Genomic DNA, 26644 nt, shown 5'->3' on the forward strand with positions numbered 1-26644 from the left:
CTGCTGAAGCCTGTTTTGGGGTGGGTTGGGGCTTGGCTATCATCACAGCCAGCACGGGTAGGAGTGGTGAGTGCATGACAGTTTGGTCGACCATCTTGAGCCAGCCAAACAGTCATGCGCACTTAGCAGGCTCTCACTCTCTGTCTGAGCACCAATCCTCGGCACTTAGACCAATCATGATGCTGCTAACAGCAGGTTGTGATTGGCTAAGGGAGTCTGGTGGCTTCTGGTTCACAGAAGAAGAGGACAGAGGAGAGGCGGTGGCCGGCCAGCCGACCGCCTGGCTGGCCGGTATGTAGGTGATCTGTTCCATTTTTTCTTTACTCACCCACTGCATGCACCCGCTCGCCTCTGATCCTCGTCTTCTATCACTCGACGCTGGTCTGGTCTGCAGGCTGAAGCAGTTCTCCACACTAATCCGAATGCTGCTCTCATGCTGATAATGTTTGCAGCATGAGAGCAGTGCCAGGATTGGATGGGGCAGTCTTCTTTGATGCTCTTGTAGGACCTGGGTGCCTCTGCCTGCTCTCCACCCATCTGTCTTAGACAGCTGGATGGGGAGGTTTACAATGCACATGTCAGGTTTGCCGTCGCAAGACAGCCGGCCAAAGTGACAAACATTTGCAGTGTAAACTGTTAGAGTGATCACCACACTCCTGCTGCCAGTCAGCAGCAGTGGTCCCACCCCCAAACATGTCTCTGGCAATGGAAAAATAAATTGGTAATAAAGTGATTTTATTACCATTTTATTTTTCAGCTTTTGCAGCGCCAGTAGCAGGGGGTCGATGCTTCTCTGCCCTAATGGAGAGGCCGATGCTGCGATCAGCCTCGGCTAAAGGGACATACCATGAAGGGCTAAGGGGAAAGTAGGAAACTCTGTGTCTCTCTCAGGCATGAAAAGCCCAATACAAGCTCCCACAATTTTAAGGAGGCACTCATTCGGGGCTACCAGCATGCCCCTAAATCTAAAATGATGCAGGCCTATGAGAAGATATATTTTTCTCTTCTCAGGCCAGCTAAATTCTAAAGGCCTCTCCGCACCAGGGTAGGCTCTTCCACTTGAGACATCCTCAATGCATTTCTCAGTTAGCTGGACCTTGCACTTGTTGATAGGGTGAGGCAGTTTCTCGCCTCTCTAGTGATGTATAGCTCCACTCTCAGCAGGACAAAACAGTAGATAGGAACGGGACCTCCAGAGGCATTGGGTAAGGCACTCCACACGAAATTGGAATCCCTTTGTCAAGCAGCAGAATGGAAGAACAGACCTTGATAATACCTATGGTGCACAAAGGAATTATGCCCACATGCATCAAAGTGAATTGCATTCGCAAACGGTGCGAATCGCAATTTTCGTCCGTTTGCGAATGCAATTGACTAATTTGGAATGCATCATGCATTTCGCAATTTTAGGAATCACAACCTTGTGGCAATTTCTAAAATTGCGATTGCATTTAAGAAATCGCAATTTCAGATTTCTTAAAAGCAATGCATGATCATTTTTTAATTGCAAATTCGCAATTTGGAAGTGGTAAATTAGCATGAAGTTGAACTTCATGCTAATTTACCGAAAACATTCAAATATGCACAAATTGCATTTTTGAAAGTTTTAATTTACACACACACATGCCCTTGGGGCATGTGTGTGTGTAAATTGCATTTAAAGTTACATTTCAGGGGTGCAGGGAGGGGTTCTCTGGACCCCCCCTGCACCCTTGAAATTGCATTCACATTTTGCGAATCGCAATTTGAAATTCACAAAATGTGAACGCCTTCCCATTCATTCCCATTGGCCTTTTGGCCCATAGGAATCAATGGGAAGGGTTTTCCTTAATTGCGATTCGCAAATTGTGAATCGCAATTAAGGAAAAATACCGAATCGCAAAAATAAATGCGATTTGTTGATGCATTGCAGTTTGCGATTTCTAAATTGCGAGTCCTTAATTTTTGCAATTTAGGAATCGCAAACGGGTGCAATGATGCATGTGGCCTTATGCCCCTTCATCTTCGGTTTGCATAATTCCATTCTGAATTGTTGTCTCACTAGCCCTAGACTGCCAATTGGGATAATAAGAAACGTCTGCTGACTTGGCAGAGACATTAGCATCCCTTTGGCCATCATCATACTGTACACTTTTTCTCAGCTTGAAGAATTCCAGGGTGACACACTCCAAGTCATTGCTCCTCCAAAGAATGCATCAACAGTCCATGCTAGTATCCTATGTCAAAACAACGCGCCGAACAGCGTCTGGAAGACTTTGAAATCATTCTATATCAATGCATGTAAATTATATATTCACTTTTTAATTTATAAGCTGTACAGACACCAAGCACCCTTTTAACAGGGCACAATACTCGTATACCATATTGTGTGCATAGACAAATTTTCACAGCCAACCTTTAGCTTCAAAGTTTCCAAGTAGAGTGAAAGTAAGAGGCAAGAGGTGAAATCAAGAGGACATAGCTTCGGTGTTCTGTAACCCTAGCAATCAGTAGCACTAGGCACCCATGAAAATCTTTAGTACCCTGCATTTTTTATTTTGTTTTACAAAAATAAATATTGAGTGTAAGTCAACCGAAGTTGGTGATGAAAAGCATGAATGCCTCTCTGGTGACTTCTGCAGGTCTTACAGAAATACTGTGGTGAACTCATTCTATTAACCCCTTCACTGCGGCGGCTATTCTGCCGCAGTGCTAAGGGGGCGGGGCGGAAATGCGGCGGGCGCATGCTGGTGACGGAACCGCTCCGTCACCAGCGTCGGTTGCGCTGTGCTTATGACGGAGCGGTTCCATCATGGCCCCGCCCGCTCAATAGAATGCTCAGCGCAGGAGCGGAATTCGCGCCACGCAGGAGTGTCGGGCGGGCCATGACGGAACCGCTCCGTCATCAGCACAGCGCCACCGCAGCTGATGACGGACCGGTTCCGTCATCAGCATACAAAGGGTTAATCAGAGCATAGGCGCTGTGTCAAACAAGATCTGTCGTCAATATTAGTAGACAAAGCACATATAGGAACACTTTCCACACAGGACAATGACTGGATGGAGAAGGAAGTCTAAACAACTGTCTCTCATTTTTTAACACAGGAGTACAGCTCAAGGAAACCAAAAGACCTAAAGATTCCTGCGCTTTCCTATCTAGCATCTTTCTGGAGCACAACATGAACGTAAACGCGCCTATGAATAATTAAATATTTTCTCACAAATAGATCTGTCCCCCCATAGCTGCTTCAAAAAGGAAATTCAAACCTCTCTATCCCATCACTTTATGCAGGAGAATCTTAGCTTTTAGTTAATACCTATGGTTCGGTTGCTTTCCCTTCATCCAAACAAAACTGAATTTCCAAGTGTTTACCAAAGTGGTAATCACAGTTCAATGACCTGTTTCCTGTTGCTCAGGTGATCTGTGTAAAACATGATAAGCTTTGACAATTTTACTTCCTGTATCCACAATGGGCAATCTGTCGAACCCTATTCTCAGGGCAACTGGAATGATGTGAGCGGGACGACCAAATTATGCAGAAGGGTCGACTAAATTATAAGGCAAGAAAAAGCAAATTATGCGTCGTAATGCTGCACACTTTGTGATAGTAGCATTATTTTGACATTGTTACTCATGCAACACTGGGTGAAGATTTCACCTCGTTAGTGCCACTTTAGCAACCAAATACAGCAATAAGCAATTTTAAGACGACCAGTCAACTTTTTTTAGGAGTCTTCCACTGTGGTGGAACACATGTTAAGAGGTTTTTTTTAGCAATTTTTTTATCTGTTTGAGGTAGAAATATGTTTTGAATCTGCAGATAATACAGCAGAGATGATAGATTATGTGTCAAATTTATCAAATGCACAATTATGTGGAAAATGCCACAGCTGCAAACTCTCATAATTCCAGGCGCCTTCCTTATAATGAATTAACAAGCACATTCAAAAGAGGGCATGATACCAGAAAACCGTTAAAAAAATATCAACTGAGAGAAACATTGTGTCCTAAACATCCTTTATAACAATGTTGCCTCTTTATACCTCATAATAGAAATCCATACTAAGTGGGACGATATTTTGTGAACGATATTTAGGACAAGATGTTTCTCTCTGATTACAACGTTGCTAAAAAATCTGACATACAACTAAATAGGCGCACATATTCTAAGCTTAGCAGTTTTGAAAGTTTATTTTTGCTTCCTGGAAGTTCCTATAAAATGTTGTTTCAACCAACACGAAGATTTTCTGTTTAAGTAACAGAGTCGACAACACCTGACCAAATCACTGTAGGCGACTAGCTGTTCAGTCGCAAAGTTCATGCAACAGCAGGTAGGGCCAGCCAAGTGATGTCAGGAAATAAAAGCGAATGAGTTCCCGCCCTTAGGCACGAGAGCCAAGCCCTTAGTACATGCACGCGCAGGCCGAGGCCTGTCGAGGTTGGTGTATGCGACAATCCGGCCACAGCGCTTTGTGAGCTGGATGGCTGCGAATGAAAGACGCGCTGTGTCCGACCTGTTCGACTGGTTCGCAGGCTGGGCTCTCAGCCTTTCAAAATGAGAATGTAGCGCTCTTCCATGGGCAAGTAAACCCCTCCTACGTGGTATTCCTCGGTGTTCAACGTAACCTGTTGGACATATGTGGGATGAGACAGAGATAGGCTTGAGGTGTCGTGTCGCTGCTCTGAGGTACACCTTGGTGACGCAGTACATCAGTCTGCCTGCTGGCAGGAAAATGGCGGCCGTCAGTGATCGGACCATGCTGGGATTCAAGGTTGCAGCCAACACTGTCGGGACCTTGGCAATCCATTGATGACGGACAGTGGGACCCCTGCTAATGGTGGTAAGCCTATGCCTTCTATTTATATACACATTTGCTCTCCAGCCAGAAAATCCTGCACATATTTAAAGATGAATATAATTGCGGTTTTTCTTTTTTTGTAACTATGGAAGTGCAAGCTATGATTACTTCTAAAAGCGGAAAAGAAGAGACACTCCTCCAAATCCTGCCCCAAAAAAAGAAAGCTACAATGTCATCTTTGTCTAAAAATGTGATTTTTTTAAAAAACAATTGTTTCACCCTTTTGTTCAGTCCAGTGTGGAAGGGGAATTTGCGTACATATACTGGTTAAGGTAAAGCTCGCAAGAAATTCAGCGCACCATTTACATTTTGGTAAATGTTCTATTATTGTTCAAATGCATTAACAAGTAGTTCTTCTAATATTTTCTTTTCTACCTTTCTTTTTCGACACATAAATGTACTTTTGAGGATTGTGGCAGTTTAGTTCCAAATTTGTGTGTTTTGCTATTTATGGTGTTTATTGTTACGTCATTTGAATTTTACAAGGCAGTGAAGCACACTTCTACTCAAAGGCCTTTTGGTCTGTAAAAGGGAAACAGCGTATATCTTGTTCAGAAAATAGGAACATTTTCAGTTTTTTTAATGAAATTGACGAGTTGTGCTTCGAAAGAGTCGATCTCTAAGACCCTTAGATCCTCCGGGACCAATAAGTATGAATCACTTGAAGCTCAGAGAAGACCCTCTTGAACCTGCAGAGGGTTCCTTCCCTGAGGGAGTGATGACGCAGGCTTGAAGGGTATTGCACCGTTCCCACACCTGCTGCCCTGCCTCAACCTTGCCTCAGTCTTATGATGATGCATGCATTCTGACACAGATCTGTATCGCAATCGCTGTAATTATAGGTGTGGCGGGAACTAGCCTGTCTGACTGAGCTAGGTAAGTGGCTGAAAATGAAAATTAACCCGTAGGCAGGGAGGTGTGTCAAGGTGTGGTGTAAACACTGTACAGGAACCTTAGAGCATGGGTACTCGCAAACATTTTCCCAGGGGCCACAAAGTATGGTCAGTGGGGAGACCGAGGGCCGCGCCGTTGCCAGCAGCTTGGCGGTCAGGCGGTTTGGGGTTTGTAAAGTGGATCTAGGGGAAGTGAAGCATGTACATATAGTGGGTGAAGTGCAGAATGCGAAACCTGAAACCCTGGGATCAATCTCTGCTTCCCCACTTGACCAAATTGTGTGATCCTAGGCATTTTTTTTCTCACTTTGCTCCCCTTTCCTTCTCTTGTGTTTGATTTATTTTGGGTCAGGTTTGGGCAGGCCTTTGATTCCACTCTGCATTTTCCCGATGGGCTTGAGCACTTGAAGGCCAGTTTTGAAAGCCCAGACTGAGGCTGATGCCTTTGTCACGTTCCCCTGCTCCTCAAGGTTAATTGAAGTAGGCACGGCACGGCTTCAGGAGATAGAGAGGTATAGACAGGGTATAATGTAGTGAAAACGATCGGAGAGGTAGAAGAGAGCAGGAGAAAAAAAATTGATGGATGGGACGAGAGAGAGTGCACAAGGAGATAAAGGAAACACAGCGAATTTGAGTATTTTTGTCAGTGCTGCACGTGCTTCCAAAGTCCTGCCGTTTTGCGCAAAATTTGCTGTGACTTTGGGCCATATGTATGTATCAAGCCTTTTGTGATTCGCAAAGGCCGAAATTCGGCCTTTGCGAATCGCAAACGGCCTTTTTGCATGTTTTGGGATGTATGAAGCATTCCCAAAATAAGGAATTGCAAACTTGTGCGATTCCTTATTTTGCCATAGCATTTAGGGAATCGTAATTTTGCAATTCCTTAAATGCTATGTATGTAGCATTTTTGGCTAGCGAATTTTGGTTAAGGAATCGCAAATTACCACCAACTTGTAGTTGGTGGTAATTTGCGATTTCTTGTAAATATGCACAATTGTGCATTTGTGAGGGTGGCATATGACGCACATACATGCCTATTGGGCATGTATGTGCGCCATATGCACACACATGTAATTTACAGGGGTGCAGCAGGGTGTCCTTGAGACACCCCTGCACCCTTGCAAAAATTCTAAAATTGCGATTAGCAAATTGCGAATTCGCAATTTGAGAATTATTTGGAAATAATTCCTATGGGCCTCCTGGCCCATAGGAATGCATTGGAAATTATTCCTTAATTGCGAAATCGCAAAACGCGAATTCGCAATTAAGGAAGCTTAAGGAATCGCTAATAAAAAGCGATTTTCTTCATACATACCATTTTGCGATTCCTAAATAGCGATTCCTTAAAAATCGCTATTTAGGAATCGCAAAACGGAAGTATGATACATATGGCCCTTAGTCTTATATTTCTCTTCAATTCCATGAGTAAGCCATGGTTGCCTCTGGCTTATTTCTGGCTTAAACGTGCCTTCATGAATCAAGCCCTATCTTTGCTATAGAGATTCGGGCTTCTTTTTAGAAGATGCACTCTTACCTAAATAAGGTGCTCAACCTTCCCCTCTCCCTGCATTTTTGTACACGTTTTTTGACGTCATCAAATGAGCACTGGAGAGGGATACAGCTTGCACTAATGAAAACTTCAGAATCAGGGTGGTTTCCAAATTTTGCAAATATATAAACTTAGTGATGAAAGCAAAAACCTGTTTGTCCGTTTACTCTGTCCATTCTTCAGGCTACCCCCAAACCATGAAGTGGGATATCCCACAAAAGTAGAGAAATGTGCCTCTATGTCACAGTCCCTAATATAACTCATTGAAGAATTCTAACATTGCTTTAAGACCAGGGGGGAACATAAAGCAGCCCTGTGAAATTTGTCAGACCATCCACCGGGGAGGGATTGAGGGGGGGTTTGATGGGGGCTGTAAGTGTGAAGCACCAGTGCTTTTGTTCCCTGAGGCAGATATTGCAGCACTGCTGCAAAACTGCCCCCCCCTGTAAAAAAAAAAGTTTTAAACAGCTCTCATCATCTCAAAACCGTCCCCCACCCTTCAGCCTCCCAGGGAAACGCCCAATGCCCGGTCCGGCCAGTCCGGGCCTGTTTAAGACACAAACTTTTGTTCTGCATTAATATCAGATGTTTGTCAGTTGTTTTTAGGCCTGTCTTGAGAACACAGCTGTCAGCTTACTAATTTTTACTAATGCAGTAAAATATACAGATTGGGGCTTGGCTCCGCCCAGAGAGGCTTTTCTCTTTCATCTCCTGCTATTAGCTGTTTGGTGTACCATTCTGCCTCTAGTGGAGGGCTTTCACTGCAGTGCACGAGGAACTATTTTAACGCCTTAACCACGGCGGCAATTCCAACGCGGTGTCGGCGTTCTATTAAGTGGGCAGGGCTGCGATGGCCGTTGGCTGTTCGCAGCACTGGGGAGGGAGTGTTGGTCGATGGAAGCACAGAAGGGGTTAAATCTTAAAAGTACAATGAGTCGCCAAACTTTAAACTTATTTTTTTATTCTAAAGATACATTGAATGCAGAAGACAATAATTTTTGTTTTCTTTTTTCGCTGCAGAAACTTTTGTAAATGTTTCCACGAGCACTTCAAATGCAAGCCAGCCTTCTTTTTCTTACAGTGCTTGCCTGGAAAATGCCACTATTGCAAAAGTGTTTTGATCTACTATCTTGCTGGTGGCACCTTCTTCCCCTCCTCTCACCTGACAATTTTGTTTCATAATTTGTATGAACACATTTTGCTCAATTGGCGAGGGCACATGGTTCAGCCTTCAACACCGCTGGAATATGTTTTCCTCGACTGGGTGTTCCCTGTTATGTAAATCTGATTCATTGTATTACTTGCGAAGCCCATTAACCAGAACAGCTCATTACATGAGACCTGTACTTCCTGCTGGAGCTGGGAACATCGTTACTGTTACCATCAAGAATTATGAGAGCCGTCAACAAAACATGGACCTGTCCTGTTTTGTCCAGGGCGTCTTACTAAAAGAAGCACAAATCTCTGAGATAAATCATGGGGAGAATAACAATTACCGGTGTAATCGGACCAGGAATTACCAATTTCCCTGCGAATTCCTCTTTACTCAGGAAAGTCTGAAGTTTCAACCCTGTAGATTCCACAACTTCAGGGATTTAGAATTAATGCGACCGCGCCTGCAGTGCTTAATTTGTGCCGGTGGTTTCTGGTGCTCGGCACGGGCACTTGATTGTCAACACCTGCACATATGACAGCTGCCACATGGCAGTGTTGTTTGGGTGATTAACCAATGAGCAGGACAACAGTTATTTATTAATTCAATAAACATTAAATGTAATTAATACCAGCCGCCAAAGCCACTCGTATAGCTTTGAGGGCCTCGAACAGTCTGAATTGCCACACTGGTAGCAGGGTGGTGATTAGTAGTTGTGTTGTTACTGGGAAACATCCTAAACAACGAAGTTTGAACAACAAAGTACCTGAACCACGAATCCTGAACAAAGACCATTCAGTTAACCACGACATCCTTTGCAAAGACATCCTAAATGATTTACATAAACCACGAAAACGTACGTCATACTTCTAGCTTAGCATATCATGAAACCATGAGGGGTATGACTATTGCAGGGCTGCTGCTTGCCTTCATCCTTCCAGCATAGCGTTTCAGGGAATACTTTTGCTTTCGTGCTGGCAATTTGGTTACTGGGTACAGTGCGCCTGTGTGTCATTTATATAGCTTGGCAGCATGTCGAAAACCACGCGGGCTATGTATTGCGGGGCTGCAGCCTGCTTTCATCCTTCCAGCTTAGCGTCGCAGGTAATGCTTTGGTGCTTGTGGTTTGGTGACTGGGTACAGGGCGCCTGTGCGTCTCTCGACTCTTTACCCCCTAAACTGACATGTTTCTCACTCCATTCCATGATTTACACGGAAATGCATCCACAAGGTTAGCGGGCTTTGACGAGCGCAGGGCTGCAGCCTGGCTTCATCCTTCCAGCTTGGCAGTAAGTCCGGAGTATACCGTCACAGGGAATGCTTTTGCTTTGGTGCTGGTGGTTGACTAGGTACATGGCGTTCCATCCGCCCCCCCCCCAAGAACTGTGATGCACTTTGCCCCCTTGTATGACACACTTAGGAGGGGACCAGGACCGGTGGTATGGGAGGATGTTGTGTGGTGAGTGGGTACAGGGTGCCCGTGTGTCTCTCGACTCTTCACCCCCTGAGCTGGCATGCTTCTCGCCCCCTGGCATGATTGACTCTGGATGGCAGCCACCATGTTGGCGGGCTCTGACGAGCGCGGGGCTGCAGTCTGCCTTCATCCTTCCAGCTTGGCAGTACGGCGGGGGAATAGCGTCGCAGGGAATGCACAGGCTCTATCTAATGTGTCCTGGTTGTTTATGTGATGGGCATATGAGGCTCCTGAAGGTGGACAGGTAGGCCTTTTAAAATTATTAATGTATTTGTAACTATAAATTTTACTTTTAGGTTTTTGATCGTGGAAATAGGTTGTAATGTATTGGGTTTTTAATTTATATATTCAATTCAATTCAAAGATAGCTTTATTCGGTATTTGACAAACACCATATAAGCAAACATTACAAAATACGATTAAAACAACATTATTTAAACATTTACATACTAAAAAGGAGATTGTTACAAAAATACATATTCATTACCCTAGTCATTCAATTAATCTAATATTAAAAACCCTATAAAAACATTTTTCTAGAAAGCGATTGATATATGTATCGTTACATTTGCATAATAGAAAGGTTGAGGTAAATATGACATATTTGTGTATTATATGGTGTTATTAGGCACAGAATAATACTTCTACAAACCCTCGACCTACTAATCGCTTCTCATAGACCCTCTACATTTTATAATAAACGACAGGAATTTTATCATCACTCCAATAGTACATTCGTCTTGAAGCAGATACAATCTATGGAGGGCTGCTTTACAACTTCTCAGGCCCCACAGTTTTAACAGAGGCAATAGATGTTTTTTCCTACCCCATTGATAGTACTTGCAGAAGAGTACGCAATGTATGTTAGACTGAGTGGCTACTCCGTCACACGGGCAATTAATCCTTTTCACTGACCAATCATTCGGGGCAGGGAACGTTATTAACCTGAAAAAACAATCTGTCCTCAGACGAGCTAACAGCATTCTATGGTAAGGGGAGATATTTGGCGCCAAATAAGGATGTAAACCATGTTCATGCAAAATCTGGCGGTGGGCTATAATGGTGGACTTACTCCCATCTAGATAATATCTCCTCTCCTCCAATAGGCCAAGACATGTCTCTTTTAAAGCTTTTTTGGGGATTTGGGCGCATGATACTGGGTCTGAAAAGAATTCTGGGTTGCCGATGGAGTTCAGGAATTTTTTAACGTAGGCTAGCCAAGGTTGTTTAGCTCCATTTCCTTGCTGCAGGCAATCCTGAATTACCTCCCTATTGAAGGTCGTGTCCTCGCATGTCCAGATCTTATGCCACAACATAACTGGTGCTATCTTTATAATGTCACTAATGTGAGGTCTATCCAGTTCGTTGTGGCAGATAGTCGTGGATGTGGAACGCGGGACTCCTAAGAGGTACCTCAGGAAGGCATTCTCCACCCTTTGGATTTCGGAGCTATCTGCAAGTCCCCAAATCCCCGCCCCATAAACAGCTGTGGACACACATTTAGCTGCGTAGATCTTAAGTAGTGTGTCTACCGGTTTCCCACCCAGTTTTTTAGCAAATTGCTTGACCGCCCCTATTGCGCGGGCAAAGGCCAGGTTTCGGGAGGTAATCGCTGCAGACCATGTCCCCCTATTATTAAAAATGATACCTAGGTAAGAAAAAGTTTTCGACATCGCTATCTTTGAATTATTAACAAAGGTTTTGCAGTCTGGTACTTTTTTTCTCGTTGTGCATGACATCGTGAAAGTTTTCCCCACATTTATTATAAGGCCTCTAGAGCTCATAAAAGTTGCAAAGCCCGTTAGTGCCTTTTGGAGTCCCCGCTGAGTGCGGGCCATAATCACCGCATCGTCAGCATATAACAATAGCGGGACTGCAAGTCCGTTTATCTTGGGGTAATCCACCTCCAGGTCATTCATCGAGTCTGCTACCTCGTTTATATACAGGTTAAATAAAAACGGTGCAAGGATGCAACCCTGGCGAACGCCCTTTGCAATTGGGAATTTTCTGGTTTGCTCGCCGTTTTTGCCATATCTCACCGTAGCTCCTGCATCTCTGTATAGTTCCTGGATAAAAGTTAAGATGTTTTTATCTATCCCCATTTTAGTCAGGGTTTTCCATAGGGTTCCATGATCCAGACAGTCGAAAGCCGAAGTTAGGTCGACAAATGTCAGGAACAAGTTCCCTTTTTTTGATCCGATATATTTGCTAATTATAAGGGACAGGTTTAAACCCTGCTCTATGGTTCCCAGCCCTGACTTAAAACCATATTGAAATTTTGAGAGTATCCCGTTAAACTTGGACCAGGTTTGTAGTTTGCTTAGTAGCACCCTGCCAGCAACCTTCATTAAATTATCTAACAGAGAAATGGGGCGATAACATTTTGGGTCTTGTCTGTCTCCTTTTTTAAATATTGGGATGACTATCGCTTCCTTCCATGTGTTAGGGAAACCTAATTTGGTATAGGCATTCAGGACATTTGCCAGTAAAGGTGCTCAGAGATCTACGTTCCCTTTAAATAGATCAATGGGTACACCATCAGGCCCTGGAGCCTTTAGGCTTGCACTCTGAGAAATCGCTTGTTCCAGGTCTGCAGGGGTGAACATTACTTTTAATGGGAAATTTCCCTGTGGTTGTAGAAGGATCTCACTCCCCTCAGCCAACTCCTCTTGTGAGGTCAACACAAGTGAGTCTTTCTTGTAAAGGGCAGTAAAATGCTTGACCCAGACATCTTCAGCTATGCCAATTTCCATGGAGTCTACCTTCCTATCTAGAAAGAAGGGGGCATTTACCTCTTTCCAGAAGGACGTATTATCCCTTAGTGCGCTTGCCTTTATCAAGGCTTCCCAAGCTGCGTTTTTAAGTTCTTTCTTCCTTGTCAGGAGAGTCAGCTTGTAAGCTTGTCTAGCCTGCTTGACTTGGCTGGTATCCCTGGGTATAGTCTTTAAAGCCTGTAAAAGTGCTTTATGAGCACCTGTGCAGGCTCGGTTAAACCAGCCATATATTCTCGTTTCCTCCCTTGCCTTTAATTTTTTGGTTAGCTTAGCGTTTATTTCGGCTTTAATCTCATCGAAAGCCTGTATTATTTGTTCTGGGTTAGTGCTTAGTTCCAGGCAGGTGTTAAATTGTCTAGTTTCTTTCTGTAATAGCTCTTTCAGAAAGTTCGTGGGTTCAATTTTTGCCCATTTAATGGCATAGCCATTTTTCCTGGCCAGTGCCACTGAACGGCCATGCAATATATCCGTGGTGCTTATTTTTTGAGTACCAGGTTTCCCTAGTTTAAGGGTAGTACTAATGGGGAAATGGTCACTTATTGCTAGTCCCTCCGTTTCGAACCCGCCCAACCAACCTTGGTTCCTATTTGAAACCAGGATAAAGTCTATTACAGTACCTGCCCCATGACCAAAAAAGGTTGTTTGAAACACTACGGGTGGCTGGCAGAGTTCATTCGCAAAAGCCAAATCCCATTCATGCATAAATTGATTTAGCAAATTTCCCCCTAAGGAGTGTTCAAAATGTGTGGTGGGATCCCCTTGTGAGTCAAAAATGCCACAGTTTTTTGTTTGGCTATAGGGACATAGATGGCAATTGAAATCCCCTGCTATAAGTAAGCAGTCCGCCTCCTGGCCGCCTCTCTTTAGCAGTGAATCCAATTCCGCTATTAAAATTTTTACCTCTACTTTTGGCATATTATTATAGAGGTTTATCAGAAAGAAGGAGCGCCCATTTAATTTAAAAAACACCCCTTGTAGTGAACTCCCTACACCTGCTTTTGGCCCATTTGCCTCATACGTATTCTGTTCTATGTTACAGAGATTAGAAGTAAAGATACAAAGTCCCCCCGAGCCCCTGCCTCGGTTACCCTGGATCGAGGGGACGTAGAAAGTGCTAAAACCCTCTACTGAGGTCTCATATGGGTCCCAACACTCCTGTAGGCAGACTATATCCTGCTTCTCCATAAAGGTTAGGAATAGCTGGTCACGCGCTTTTTTCGCAAGCCCAGCAATATTCCAGGAAGATATCTTTAGCAGACAATTTCCCTCAGTGGTGTGGCAGGGTTCTTCCTGCCCAAGTTGTGCGACCGTGCCCTCCTGCAAGACTTCAATCTCGTTATCGAGTTGGGTCTTAGTCCTAACTACTGAACTCAGATATGGTTTTATGCTGCTAATTTCAGTTTTGGGCCCAGTTCCGTTCTCGGCCCATGACCTGCTAGATTTTTCTGTTAACTGCTGGCTTAACCGGTTTCCTCCTCGCATGTCTTGCACTAGTATAATCTCTGGCGTCACTGGGTTGGTATTTTCTACTAGGGAAGGGACATCATGGATCTTTTGTGGGGGAGCAGTGACTTCTAAGACCCCTGTGTTAACCTTTATTGGTCAATCGACCATGTCTAAGCAGTCGAATCTGTTCCTCATGGGAACCCCCTCCCAGTAATCAAAATTTGGGTTGCCTCTGCTATGGTACCAGGGGCGGGAATTCCAGCCTCTGTTCCATCCATTATTGTTGTTATTCCTAGTTCTGTTTCTATTGGTGTACCCCACCTGTGTCCAGGGCCAATCCTGAACATCATCCCATCCAGTTCTGTTTTCGTAATTCGGGGTATTTAACGGAGGATAAAAAAAGGAAAGGCGCTGTACATCCACCCCCCCCCTTTTTTCAAGTGCTGGCCAGGAAGAGATGTAGTCAGCCATAGCAGGATCGTCACAGTTGACTATAACGCAGTCACCCTGTAGGCTTTTTTTAGTATCCCCAATCCAAAACACTCTTCTAACTGAATTAATTCTGCTATGATGCGATGGCTGTATAGGTCTATTTTGGCTAAGCCATTGCAGAACTTTGTTTCTCAGTGACCACTGGGGCTCGTCCGAGCCCTCTGGTAGTTCTGAGACCCCTGTTAGAACAACAGTGAACGGGGTGGCCTCCGGTGGAAGATGGAACGGCCGTCTAGGTCTAGATCCCGTCCTCTGTTTCCCCTGAGCTTGAGAGGGCTGAGATTTTTGGAGTTTTTGTGTGTTCTCCTTTAGGTTTGCTAGCTGGGTATTTAGGGCTACTAGGGCTGGGGTGGGTTGTGCGTTATCACTAGTGGTGACGGGTTGGCCCTTTCCCTCTGCAGTTTGGGGTTTAGGAGTATTTTGTGGATTCTGTTTGACGCTTTTAATAGTCTGGATGTTCCCTTCTTTATCTGGTCCACAGGGCTTTGGGCAGACAGCCGGTGTTGTGGATGGTTGAGTTGGTTTAGCCGATTTGGCCGGTTTGCTTGGCTGTTTGGTCTTCCCCCCCCCCATGTCTAAAGTACTAAGTGACTTCTGCATAAATGCGGGCGTATTTAGTTTGGCGAGTTGTTTTTCAATTACCCTTATGCTTTTCTCCAGGGGTTTCAGATGGTATTTTAGCAGTTCCCCCATGCTGTTTGTGAGAAAGTCGTTTAGTGTCACACATGAGGTACAAGGTTTTTGTATGCCCCCTACTGCGCCTAGTGTATCTAGGTTCCCCAGTGGCGTGATGTTTCGTGGGGGCGTGTTTAGGATCACACTATTGGTTGGTGATGGTGTTTGCAACACTACGGTGTTATTACTGTTTATGTTCGTGTTGCTGGAAATCCCACCATTTGGTGGAGCTAATAGATGCACATGTGGGTTCGACGCCTTGTTTAACCTCTTAGGTATGGCACCCTCCCTAGCCCCCGTGGTGCTGGATTCTATGGCCATTTCATGATTATGTAGGAGTTGTAAATCTGGTGTTTTTTCCAGATCCTCCCTAGAATCAGAGTCGGAACCTAGTGACAACTGTGTTGCTGACAAATCCACAGTGTTTGGAACTGTGTGAACTAATGCACTTGTTGGATTCAGCAGGGGTATGATCGGCCCCTTTTGTATAGGGGTTTGTGCTGAGGCCAGCGGGCCCATAGACGATCTTTTTCTGGCCATCTCCAGTTCGTGAGAGACCCGTCGATCTATCAATTGGATAGTATTGTCAATGGCTGCGTTGGCCTTGTGTAGAAATAGGTCTAGTGGACCCGTTATGTCAGTGGTTTTATCTGTTTTTTTGCTTCTAGTGACTCTGGACATGATTGAGCGCTCTGCGTCTCAGACACAATAACTTGTGGGTCGCGAGCAGAGCTAATATAGCTGTTACAACTAGAATATGAGGTCCCACTAATTTATGACCACTCAGGGCAGCAAGTGGACGGAGGGAAATATAATCACAAAACAAAAATAGAAATACCGTGGCCCAGTCCAGTCCTGCACAGTCTGTAACGGGCTGAAACGGGCCCGCCCTTGGCCCGGGCTTCGCCTCGCGCTTCTCCACGCGCGCGTCCCGCGTTGCGTGAAGTATGGTTTAATTTAAAGGGAGGGTGAAAGGGCGTTACCGCCGGGGGAAGAGGCACCAGGTGGTGGAAGCAAAGGCTTCTGGTCCTCGCAGTCCCCCGGTGCAGTCAGCCAACCAGAGTGGGGTCTAGCGCACGCTGGGAGCTGTTGGACACTCCGTCGATCAAGGAGGAGCTCCCACCAGCAGCGCGACCTCAAGGGATTTCTCCAGGCAATTTGGCGCTAGTCCGCTTCCAAACGTCCTTCAGAGCAGCAGTAGCACGGATTCAGTGAGTGGCACCCGCGAAGCGGGTGTCACGAAAAGTAAATAGGAAACGGCAGGTGATGGGCGTTACCGCCGGGGGAAGAGGCACCAGGTGGTGGAAGCAAAGGCTTCTGGTCCTCGCAGTCCCCCGGTGCAGTCAGCCAACCAGAGTGGGGTCTAGCGCACGCTGGGAGCTGTTGGACACTCCGTCGATCAAGGAGGAGCTCCCACCAGCAGCGCGACCTCAAGGGATTTCTCCAGGCAATTTGGCGCTAGTCCGCTTCCAAACGTCCTTCAGAGCAGCAGTAGCACGGATTCAGTGAGTGGCACCCGCGAAGCGGGTGTCACGAAAAGTAAATAGGAAACGGCAGGTGATGGGCGTTACCGCCGGGGGAAGAGGCACCAGGTGGTGGAAGCAAAGGCTTCTGGTCCTCGCAGTCCCCCGGTGCAGTCAGCCAACCAGAGTGGGGTCTAGCGCACGCTGGGAGCTGTTGGACACTCCGTCGATCAAGGAGGAGCTCCCACCAGCAGCGCGACCTCAAGGGATTTCTCCAGGCAATTTGGCGCTAGTCCGCTTCCAAACGTCCTTCAGAGCAGCAGTAGCACGGATTCAGTGAGTGGCACCCGCGAAGCGGGTGTCACGAAAAGTAAATAGGAAACGGCAGGTGATGGGCGTTACCGCCGGGGGAAGAGGCACCAGGTGGTGGAAGCAAAGGCTTCTGGTCCTCGCAGTCCCCCGGTGCAGTCAGCCAACCAGAGTGGGGTCTAGCGCACGCTGGGAGCTGTTGGACACTCCGTCGATCAAGGAGGAGCTCCCACCAGCAGCGCGACCTCAAGGGATTTCTCCAGGCAATTTGGCGCTAGTCCGCTTCCAAACGTCCTTCAGAGCAGCAGTAGCACGGATTCAGTGAGTTAATTTATATATAAATTACTTACCTCTAGGCACTTGTGAGAACTTGTGTTTTTTTACATCGATTTTAAAAGTACATTTCTTCCTTTTTTCTGTCCGTTATGCTGCCATTCTAGTGAGCTGTAGAGTCAGTAATGTAAAAATAGATGATGAACTTTTATTTCAGTTTTTCCAAGGGTTTACTGACTTTATGTAGTTCGGCCCGTTTTCAAAAATATGACTATATAAAAAAATATACGTTGATTTAAGGATCATCAAATGACAACTGATTATTATTAAAATCATCTATTATTATAGTTATTTTATTTGAAAGGACAAAAACATGCAGATTAAAAAGAAAATAGTGGTGAAAATGGGTATTGAACAATTTAAATATATTTCGTGGTTTAGGAGCTCGTGGTTATAAATGTAGTTGTTTGGCATTGCTCGTTCTTTAGCCTTCATGGTTAAGGAATTCGTGGTTTAGGCAGTAGTTGTTCAATCATGCATCCGTTGTTACTATCACTGGCAGCGCTGTCAGTGGCAATGGTTGGTGCAAACTGTAGCGGCCTCCTGACGAGGGCCCTGGCACTTATTGTTTGACAAATTAAGCACTGACTGGGGACCTCATAATGAGGCTCATGGAGTCAGAATTTTCTTAAGTGCACTATCCGTGAACAATTTAACTTGTTCTGTGAGTGCGTCGGCCAACGGGCGTCGCGTGCACTACCTGGCTAGTGCTGCGCACGTCCGTTGGCCGTCGTGGCCCCGCCCACTCATTAAAAGAATTTGCGCCACGGTTTATGGATTAATAAAGAGCTTTCTGTCCTCAGCACAAAGCAAGACTTTCTTTTCAAATAGCGAGGGTTTCAAAGCACTGACATTTTTATACGTGAATTTACTCACAACCCCCCCTTCACCACCATGACCACGACAAGCATAAAATGGTCCCAAACCAAATAATCTTGGTCCCATCAACACTGGTCTTTTAATTAGCTTAACACGTCAGACATGCACTGCACATGATCTCAGTTAACTGAGGGACACATTTGACCTTGGATTAAAGGGCAAGATCATCATCATTCTTTGTTAAATAAAAAGTCAGGTCATGAGGCAGAGCGCTTGCGTCATGCTACTTTGCATACCCTGTCATGGTACGGAAAGCCAGTTAGAATATGACAATGCCTCAGCGGCTATTGTTATATCATCCAGTCAGACTATGGAGCTCATTCAGTGTCCCGAAGAAAATCTAAAATTGGGCACAAAAGGTTTGAGTCTAGCAAAAATTGCACCTAGACCCACAATTTTTCTATGAACACATTTCTTCACGTAATACATGGTGACATTTTCAAGAGAAGATAAGATCCCAATTCTGAGTTTTGAAGTTCTGACAAAGGGACAACATGTAGCTTTACCACATAATAAACCTTGAACTCCATGTTATTCCAGGCCGTGGAACTCTGAATAAAAGACGCAGACTGCCCGAGGGAAAAAAAACAACAACGTCGCACATTATGATTGGCCCCTATAATTCTCATTTCCCAATATTTTGCCCCCACAGAATTACCGTTTCTAGGTGTCATAGAAAATTCATGGGGTAGGGAAATAATGGGAAGTATGAGTGTGGGATAACATGTATAAATTGGACTTACTTTGACCATGGCCTCATATTTTTCCCCAGTATGAACCGGTGAATTTGCCCGCTTGCAGTAGTTGGAATCTCTAGGTGAAAGGCCATGGAGCAGTAGTGTTGTGTTGGGATCTGGTCACTCATAATGAGGGTCAAAGTGCTATATTTCTAAGGACAGTCCCCCCCACCCCCGCCCCCACAATAATTCTGAGCAGGTTGGAGTGTGTGCCCATGGGTCTACAGCACCCAGTCATTGCTTTGTCGGTAATGGCTTGTGAGATAAACGTTCAATACATATAAAATAACATGTCTGTCAAGAGAAATTCTGTATTAGATGCTAGTGTGTTTCTTGAACTGATATCACACTATAAACCCCTACTGTGATGCCATTTGACATTATACTATAGTCAACCAGCATATGAAATCTTCAGAATATAAAAATGCCTCATGCACTATCCCTGCTGTCGCCAAACCTGCAAAGCATTTACTTAAAGTCTGCACACAATATCTATCACTGCCATTAGCCCCGTTCTGATGCTGCTTCTTACCCGCATATTTGTATTCTTGCACATATTCATATTTCTGACTTTATCCCCTTCATGTACCCTGTTCTTTAACCCGTTTACCGCGGCGATTATTCCACCACAGTTATGGCGTTCCACAGAGTGGGCGGGGCTGCGTTGAACGTTCGCAGCACGAGCGAGGTAGTGCTCGCGATGGCCAACGGCCGACGGGAGCACGGAAGGGGTTAAGACCATTGCTTGCCCCAAATTATTCTGCCTTTTAGGTTGAAGCCTACCAGACAGCGCAGCTCTCTGGTTGCAAAAAGGCTTCTTGTGGACATTTTGAAAGCTTTCCTAGGAATACCTTCCACTCATTGCTTACCATTGGCTTTGTGGTTTGTAACTCATATTTTCGGCATTTTTGTTTGCTGGCTTTATTTGTTTTAGGCTTTCCAGCATGTCCTCTTCCCTTCTGTGGAGCAAAGCTTCTTCACCATTGCTCCACAAGTCCTTACTGTCTGTAAATAGGCCTTTATATTTGTTCTTATTTTGTTAAATTTTCAGTGCATTCAAAGACAGAGGCCAAAGTCAGGCTTTGTCTTCCGAGGGAGCTTGGTGTTTTCTTTTCTTTTTCTGACTTCAAAGTGAGAGGATTTATGTGACAATCTTGCCAGGTACATGGAAAAAGGTTTTTTTTAGCACTCAGCTAAATTTAAATGTCTGTAAATGAACTGTGCAAATATTTCACACTATATCAGAATTAGGAAAGCACAAATTAAACAGTTCTTTGTCATTCGGAATCTGTGGTGGAAAACAATATTTTAATACGATCAAAACACAACAGTACACAAGGTGATGTCATGTCCACGTATTATCGTTTGTGCGCTGTATAGTTTTATCAGTCAAACTGTATGTCCAAATGTAATGTTTATGTCAATTGATGCGTTGTCTGTAATTGCAGTGCACTACTACAGCATGCATACGCCACACTTCACCACTCCACTCTAAAGCACTCCACTCTACAACCCTTTACTCCACTAACGTGCTCCTCTACTGTAGAACATTTCACTTTACGATACTTTACTCCACTCTATGGTACTCCACTCAACAACACAACACTCCACTCTACCACATTCCACTCCACTCTGTGCCACTGTATGCCACTTCACTCTAGGTCACTTGATGCCACTTCACTCAAGGCCTCTTAACTCCACACTACGACACTCCACTCTACGATACTCCTCCACTCTACTACACTCCACTCTATGATACTCCACTTTATAGCAATCCAAAACACTCTGTGCCATTTTACTCCATTCTATGCCACTCTTCATTATGACACTCCACTCTATGACACTTTACTCTTAGCTATGCCACTCCACTCTACAACACTCCACTTTACTCTACGGCACTCCATCCTATGACCATTTACTCCACTCTATGACCCTCCACTCTGACACTATACTTTACTGCACTCTATACCACTCTACACCACTCCACTCTATGCCACTCCTTTCTACAGCACTCTATGCCACACCACTCTATTACACTCTACTCTACAACACTCTATTGCACTACACTCTACAACACTCTTCTCCATTCTATGCCACTATACACCACTCCCCTCTATACCACTTCACTCTAGGCCAGTCTATGACACTCCTCGTCTCGCCACTCTACTCTACGCCACTCAACTGTATGCCCCTCCGCCCTACACCCCCCTCTACGCCGCTCCACTCTATGCCCCTCCACTCTCTGACACTCTACTTTATTTCACTCTACTCCACCGCACTCCACGCTACAGCACTCTATGCCACACCACTCTAAAAAATCCTACGACACTCTACTCCACTTCGTCACTCCACTCTATGCCACTTCACTCTAAGCCACGGCACTCCACTCTATGACTCTGCTCCACTCTCCGCCACTCCACGCTCCTACACTCTACCCCCTTCACACCATCCCCTCCACTCCATGCCCCTCCACTCTACGCCTCTCCAATCTACGACACTGTACTCTTCGCCACTACACTCCACTCTTCACCACTATACTCCACTGTTCGTCATTCCACTCTATGCCATTCCACTCTACTCCACTCTTTCTTCTATGGCACTTACTTTTAGCCATGCTGTTGTACAACATAGCTAAAACACACTGACACAGCCAATAGCTCTTGAACAGGCGAGACCTATTGGCTTTGCCTATGCTTGCTATATTAGTCATGCATTCCTCACCCAGACTTCCAGACCTTTCCAGGGTACCATTTATACAATCTGACAACCAGACAATTGATAGAAATGAGGATAACTGAATAGAGTCACACTGAACTGATTATTTGTAGAGTGATGAAATGGCTAACAAACTGTTTGTGTAGTAAGGCAGTCTAATGATTTTATGCTGTTAAAAAGGGACATGTCTCTAGGTGCCAGAAGCCTAGAACTATTACAATTGTCAGAAAAAGAAATTAGTCAGATCCATGCGTAGTCCTCTGAGATGCTATAAACAAGTTCAGTAAAAGATCCCACACGAATGGCTGTACTACTGAATATCGACCCCCAGAATCTTGTGCTACAAGAATACGGAGGTCAGAATATTAAGAGACAAAATATTGAAAGGTAAGTGTGTATAGGGAGTATAGATTTGCTATTCGTCACTGCACATCTACATACCTATAAGATATATCTATTACTAAGGTAAATAAATCCGGTATTTGTTAAGCACGTACTAATCACCCCTAAGGGTCAGAAGGCGCTGGTGCCTGTGAGCTATTGCCCAGAGTCACATGGTGCTGAGCAGAGCTGCCGCCAGCAATCGAACCGTGAGCCCACACCCTGGAGTCAGCCACTCTGGCCTCTGCGCCACACCTTTGTAGTGTTGAGTGTAGACAATCTATTGATATTTTATTTTTAATATTAAATTCCTCAATATTGTGTCCCATCAATATTCTGGTGTCAATATTCAGGTCACACAACCAAAGGAAAGAAAGGTCCCGCTAAGATTTGATAAGGTATTTCGCTGGTGGCGTCTTTAGAAAGTGAGAGTTAGTTTGTCTGAATCTGTGTCCTGGGTGGACCTCTGGAACTTTGTGTCTCTGTAATTGTTGCCAGTTCCATAGAATGTGCTGTTCACAAAGAAAAAGTCCATTAAAAGTGGTACCACCAATGTCATACCAATATCCAATCCATGATTACCGGTGTCTCTCTTGCGGATTGCCAGGGTTTCTTCCCTGACCAGAGTATTTTCATAAGCAAGATCATACCAAACAGCTCTTATTGAACTTAGTGTCGTGTTAAATTCATGAAATTCCAATCATCTGTGCTTCTCATTGCCACATGCCTAAATTTCAATTAGATAAGCATTTGGCCTGATCATTACTTCCCCTTTGAAAAACATGTTGATTAGAAAAATATTTGTTACTTGACCCAAATAACTCCCGCTCCCACAAAAACAGAAAGGCAACAAACATCAGAGTTCTCAAATGTTGCTGCTCCTAAGATTGCCAGCATTGCACAACATTAAGTGTAGCAGTGTACAGACAGGATGTTCCTTTCCAGTCTGCTGTGCTATTAAGAAATTCCAAACCGGATAGCACTTCAAGCTGTGCATAAAGAGACATTCATTATCCTGCATAGTATGTTTATTCTCAGGAAGAGAACTCCTCTAAATTCTGTCTTTTCACCTGGATCTGAAACACGAAAATGTTACAATTAATATCAAATTGAGTTATTATATATGTGTGTGTACCATATATATATATATATATATATATATATATATATATATATATATATATATATATATATATATATATATATATATATATATATATATATATATATATATATATATATATATATATTATATATATAATATATGCACAGTTGAAAAATATAAAGTAAAACTACAATTAACAAGCAAACATTAACAAATGCATAAAACATGCTTAATTAGAAAAACATTTATATAAAAATGCAAATAAAAATACATTTTATATAAACATTAAAGAAATAAGAAAACATATTAAAGAATTATAAGCAAAAAACAACAATAGCAAAAGTGTTTGACTTCAAAGGAGTCAGATGAACAATTCTAACTCCAATTTAAGTAAAAGTAGGAAAAGTGTTGGACTTTGAAGGTTAAGATTTACTAAATATTCCCACTACAGCAAAGCAAAAGTAGGGACTGTGTTGAGCTTTGGATGGCTTAGATTTTCTATTTCTATTCCAACATAAGCGAAAGGCAGGAAAAGTATTGGACTTTGGAGGGTTAGATTTACAATTCATATTCCAAAGTAATAATAATAATAATAATAATATTTGTAGATCCTTGGTTGCTCCAACTGGAGCATACCCTCGCTAGAGAATGTCCTGTAGAGGCTTTGCCATACATACCTTATAAGAAAGGAGCGACTTGCAATACAGTCTATGCCTCACGTTAGTGAGTGGGCAGCAACCAATGCTGTTAATATTAAACTGACTGAAACAGCCAGGTTTTCAGTTTTTCCGAAAATTTAGGCCTGAGATGAACAGGTAACATGTTCCATAATCTAGAGGCTTGAACCCTAAAGGAGCAGCCACCCATCCGGGTTCCTCTCACCAATGGAACCCCTGCCAGCCTGGCACTGGTTGACCTGAGACTTTGGCCAGACGGTATGGTTTCATCAGAGAGGACAGGTAGTGGGGCTTGGTGCCATTATATGTTTTGTGACAGAGGCACAACGTTTTGAAGGCAATTATTTTGCTCAAAGGGAGCTAGCGCAACTTGGCCATGGTCGGGCCTGAAGTTGAGCATCTGGGAAGATTTAGCAATAGCTGTGCCACCACGTTTTGTATTCTCTGCAGCTTTTGCAATCTGCCCGGAGAGGCCCCAAAGTATAGTAGATTGCAATAATCCAGTTGGGATCAGGGCCTGCACAATAGTTTTCCTGATGACTATGAGGAGGAGACCAATGTTCTTCCTTGGAGTTTTAAGTGTGCCGAAAATTTCCCCACTACACAAGCGAGCTGGCCATCAAATGTCAAGCTAGAACCGAACCAGAACCCTCCATTTTTAACTTTAGCCTTGGGGGCTGGGATGGGACCCAAAGCATCCGGCCACCAAGTGGAGGGTCAAGCAGAGGGAATTTTCCCAGCAATGAGCATTTTATTGACATTGAGCTTAAGGCAGCTCCTATCCATCCATTCTGCCAGTTCCATCAGGCAAGATCTGAATTGCTCTGCATCACCTTCCTCATCCTGTGAGAGGGTGACAATGAACTGCATGTCATCAGTGTAAGAAACAATGGTAACATTGTGTCGCTCGATGACCTGTGTTTGGGGGCGCATGTAAAGAATCCATAATTGAAGGCTCAGTGTGGAGCCCCGAGGCACCCCCCTGTGACAGAGGCAGTACTACGATGAGAAAGGCTTTTAAACTACCTGGAAGGTGGGATTCTGGAGAAAGGAGTTTAGCCACCTCAAGGCACTACCTCTAACCCCACAGTTCCAAATGTTCTCTATTAGGAGACCATGGAATATAGTGTCAAACTGAGGTTTAGCATTATCAGTGCTACTGTTTGACCCTGATTTGCATGTGAGCAACAGTAGGGAAACTGTTTGAATTTGGAAGGGTTTAATTCACTATTTCAACTCAATTTCAATTGTAGGGAAAGTGTTGGACTTTGGAGGTGTTATACTTGCTATTCATACTCTCAAATAAGCAAGATCAGGGAACGTGTTGGGATTTGGAGGGATTAGATCTACTATTCACACTCCAAGGTAAGTTAAATAATGGAAAGTGTTGAACTTTGGAGGCTTTAGATTTGCTATTCCTTCTTTCATGTAAGCGAAATTGGGGACAGTATGGAAGTTGGCGGGGTTAGATTGACCATTTCTACTCCAACGTAAGTAAAAGCAAGGAAAGTGTTGGAGCTAGGAAGGGGTTGGAATTGTACATTCCAATTCCTAACATATTATTTTAATTAAATATCTACCAACATAACATTATTAAAACATATTAAAAACAGAATCATACGCTTCAAATATAAATAAATAAAATTAAGACTAATTGCAAAGAAAATAACAATATAAAAGAAATTCAGAAAACAAATTCAAACAGTTACAGTTAATATAAACATACATCCCTGTCTACTACCAGAAAACCACAACCCCCCCAAATAAAATAAATTATTAATTAAATTAATATTCAAATAGTAATTACATTAAAATAAATTGAAACATATTATAGATATAACAAGTATTTTACATAATGAATTAATAGATTCACAAATCAATACATTATTAATTAATTTAAATACAGCAAATAATTTACATTACAAAATAGTATATATTTAATATTTGCCAGTTAAATATTTAGTTAACATAAAAAATACTAACAAATATTAGAATGTAAATGACTTCTCACCCTATTCCCTTGCAAAGCCAACAACCTGCCTGTAAATTATAAATCATTAAGTTAACTACAGATCACATAAAATGTACTTTACAGATACACATAAAGGATTAAAATAACAATTAACCAATTACACAGTTTACATAATTAAGAATTGAAACTGTAATTAATACAAACAAATTAATTTATAAAAAAGAAACATGTTTAATTAAAATAACTTACCACCATATTCCACTAAAAACCCTAGAACCTGCTACTAAATTGTAAATTAGCAAATAAACTATAGAAACATTAAATTACACATAAAAAAACACAAAATACATTTAAATAGTTAAAATAACAATGAATCACTTACATGATTTACGTAAGTACCAATGTAATAATTAATTAATATAAAAATAATTTAAAATAAAAACAATAATTTATCATTTAAATACCTGCCCACCTTATTCCCCTGCAAACCCAGCACCCCCTACTAAGGCCCTGATTTCAATTGAGGTCAGTCGGACTGTCGTCCGCTATTGCAGTGATCAGGAGACTGTCCAAAACAGCAGGTGGCAGTTCAACTGTTGCATTTTGATGTGACCATCATACTGGCGAGCGGCAAGTGCTCCATATCACAGCGGCTTGTGCTGCAGCCAAGGAAAAGGGCTGCAGCACTAGCCGCCATGATACAGAACACCTCCTGTACATCCATTGACCATGTGCCATGCACCATGTCATGCATGGCACATGGTGCATGTAGGGGAGT

The 26644-nt window shown here is 43.5% G+C and overlaps 1 protein-coding gene across 1 annotated transcript in view; it reads left to right on the forward strand.

Moving 5' to 3' along the window:
• Positions 1 to 4720: 4720 nt before the first annotated feature.
• SASH1 (SAM and SH3 domain containing 1) overlaps positions 4721 to 26644 on the forward strand; it is a 576231-nt gene continuing 554307 nt past the window's right edge. The window contains exon 1 of the mRNA XM_086927460.1: positions 4721 to 4821. Coding sequence (XP_086783586.1) covers positions 4816 to 4821 — 6 coding nt within the window. The 5' untranslated portion in view covers positions 4721 to 4815. The remainder of the gene's footprint in view (positions 4822 to 26644) is intronic.

Source organism: Lissotriton vulgaris, chromosome 6 (genome assembly GCF_964263255.1).
Source record: "Lissotriton vulgaris chromosome 6, aLisVul1.2, whole genome shotgun sequence".
NCBI classification, from domain to species: Eukaryota; Metazoa; Chordata; class Amphibia; order Caudata; family Salamandridae; genus Lissotriton; species Lissotriton vulgaris.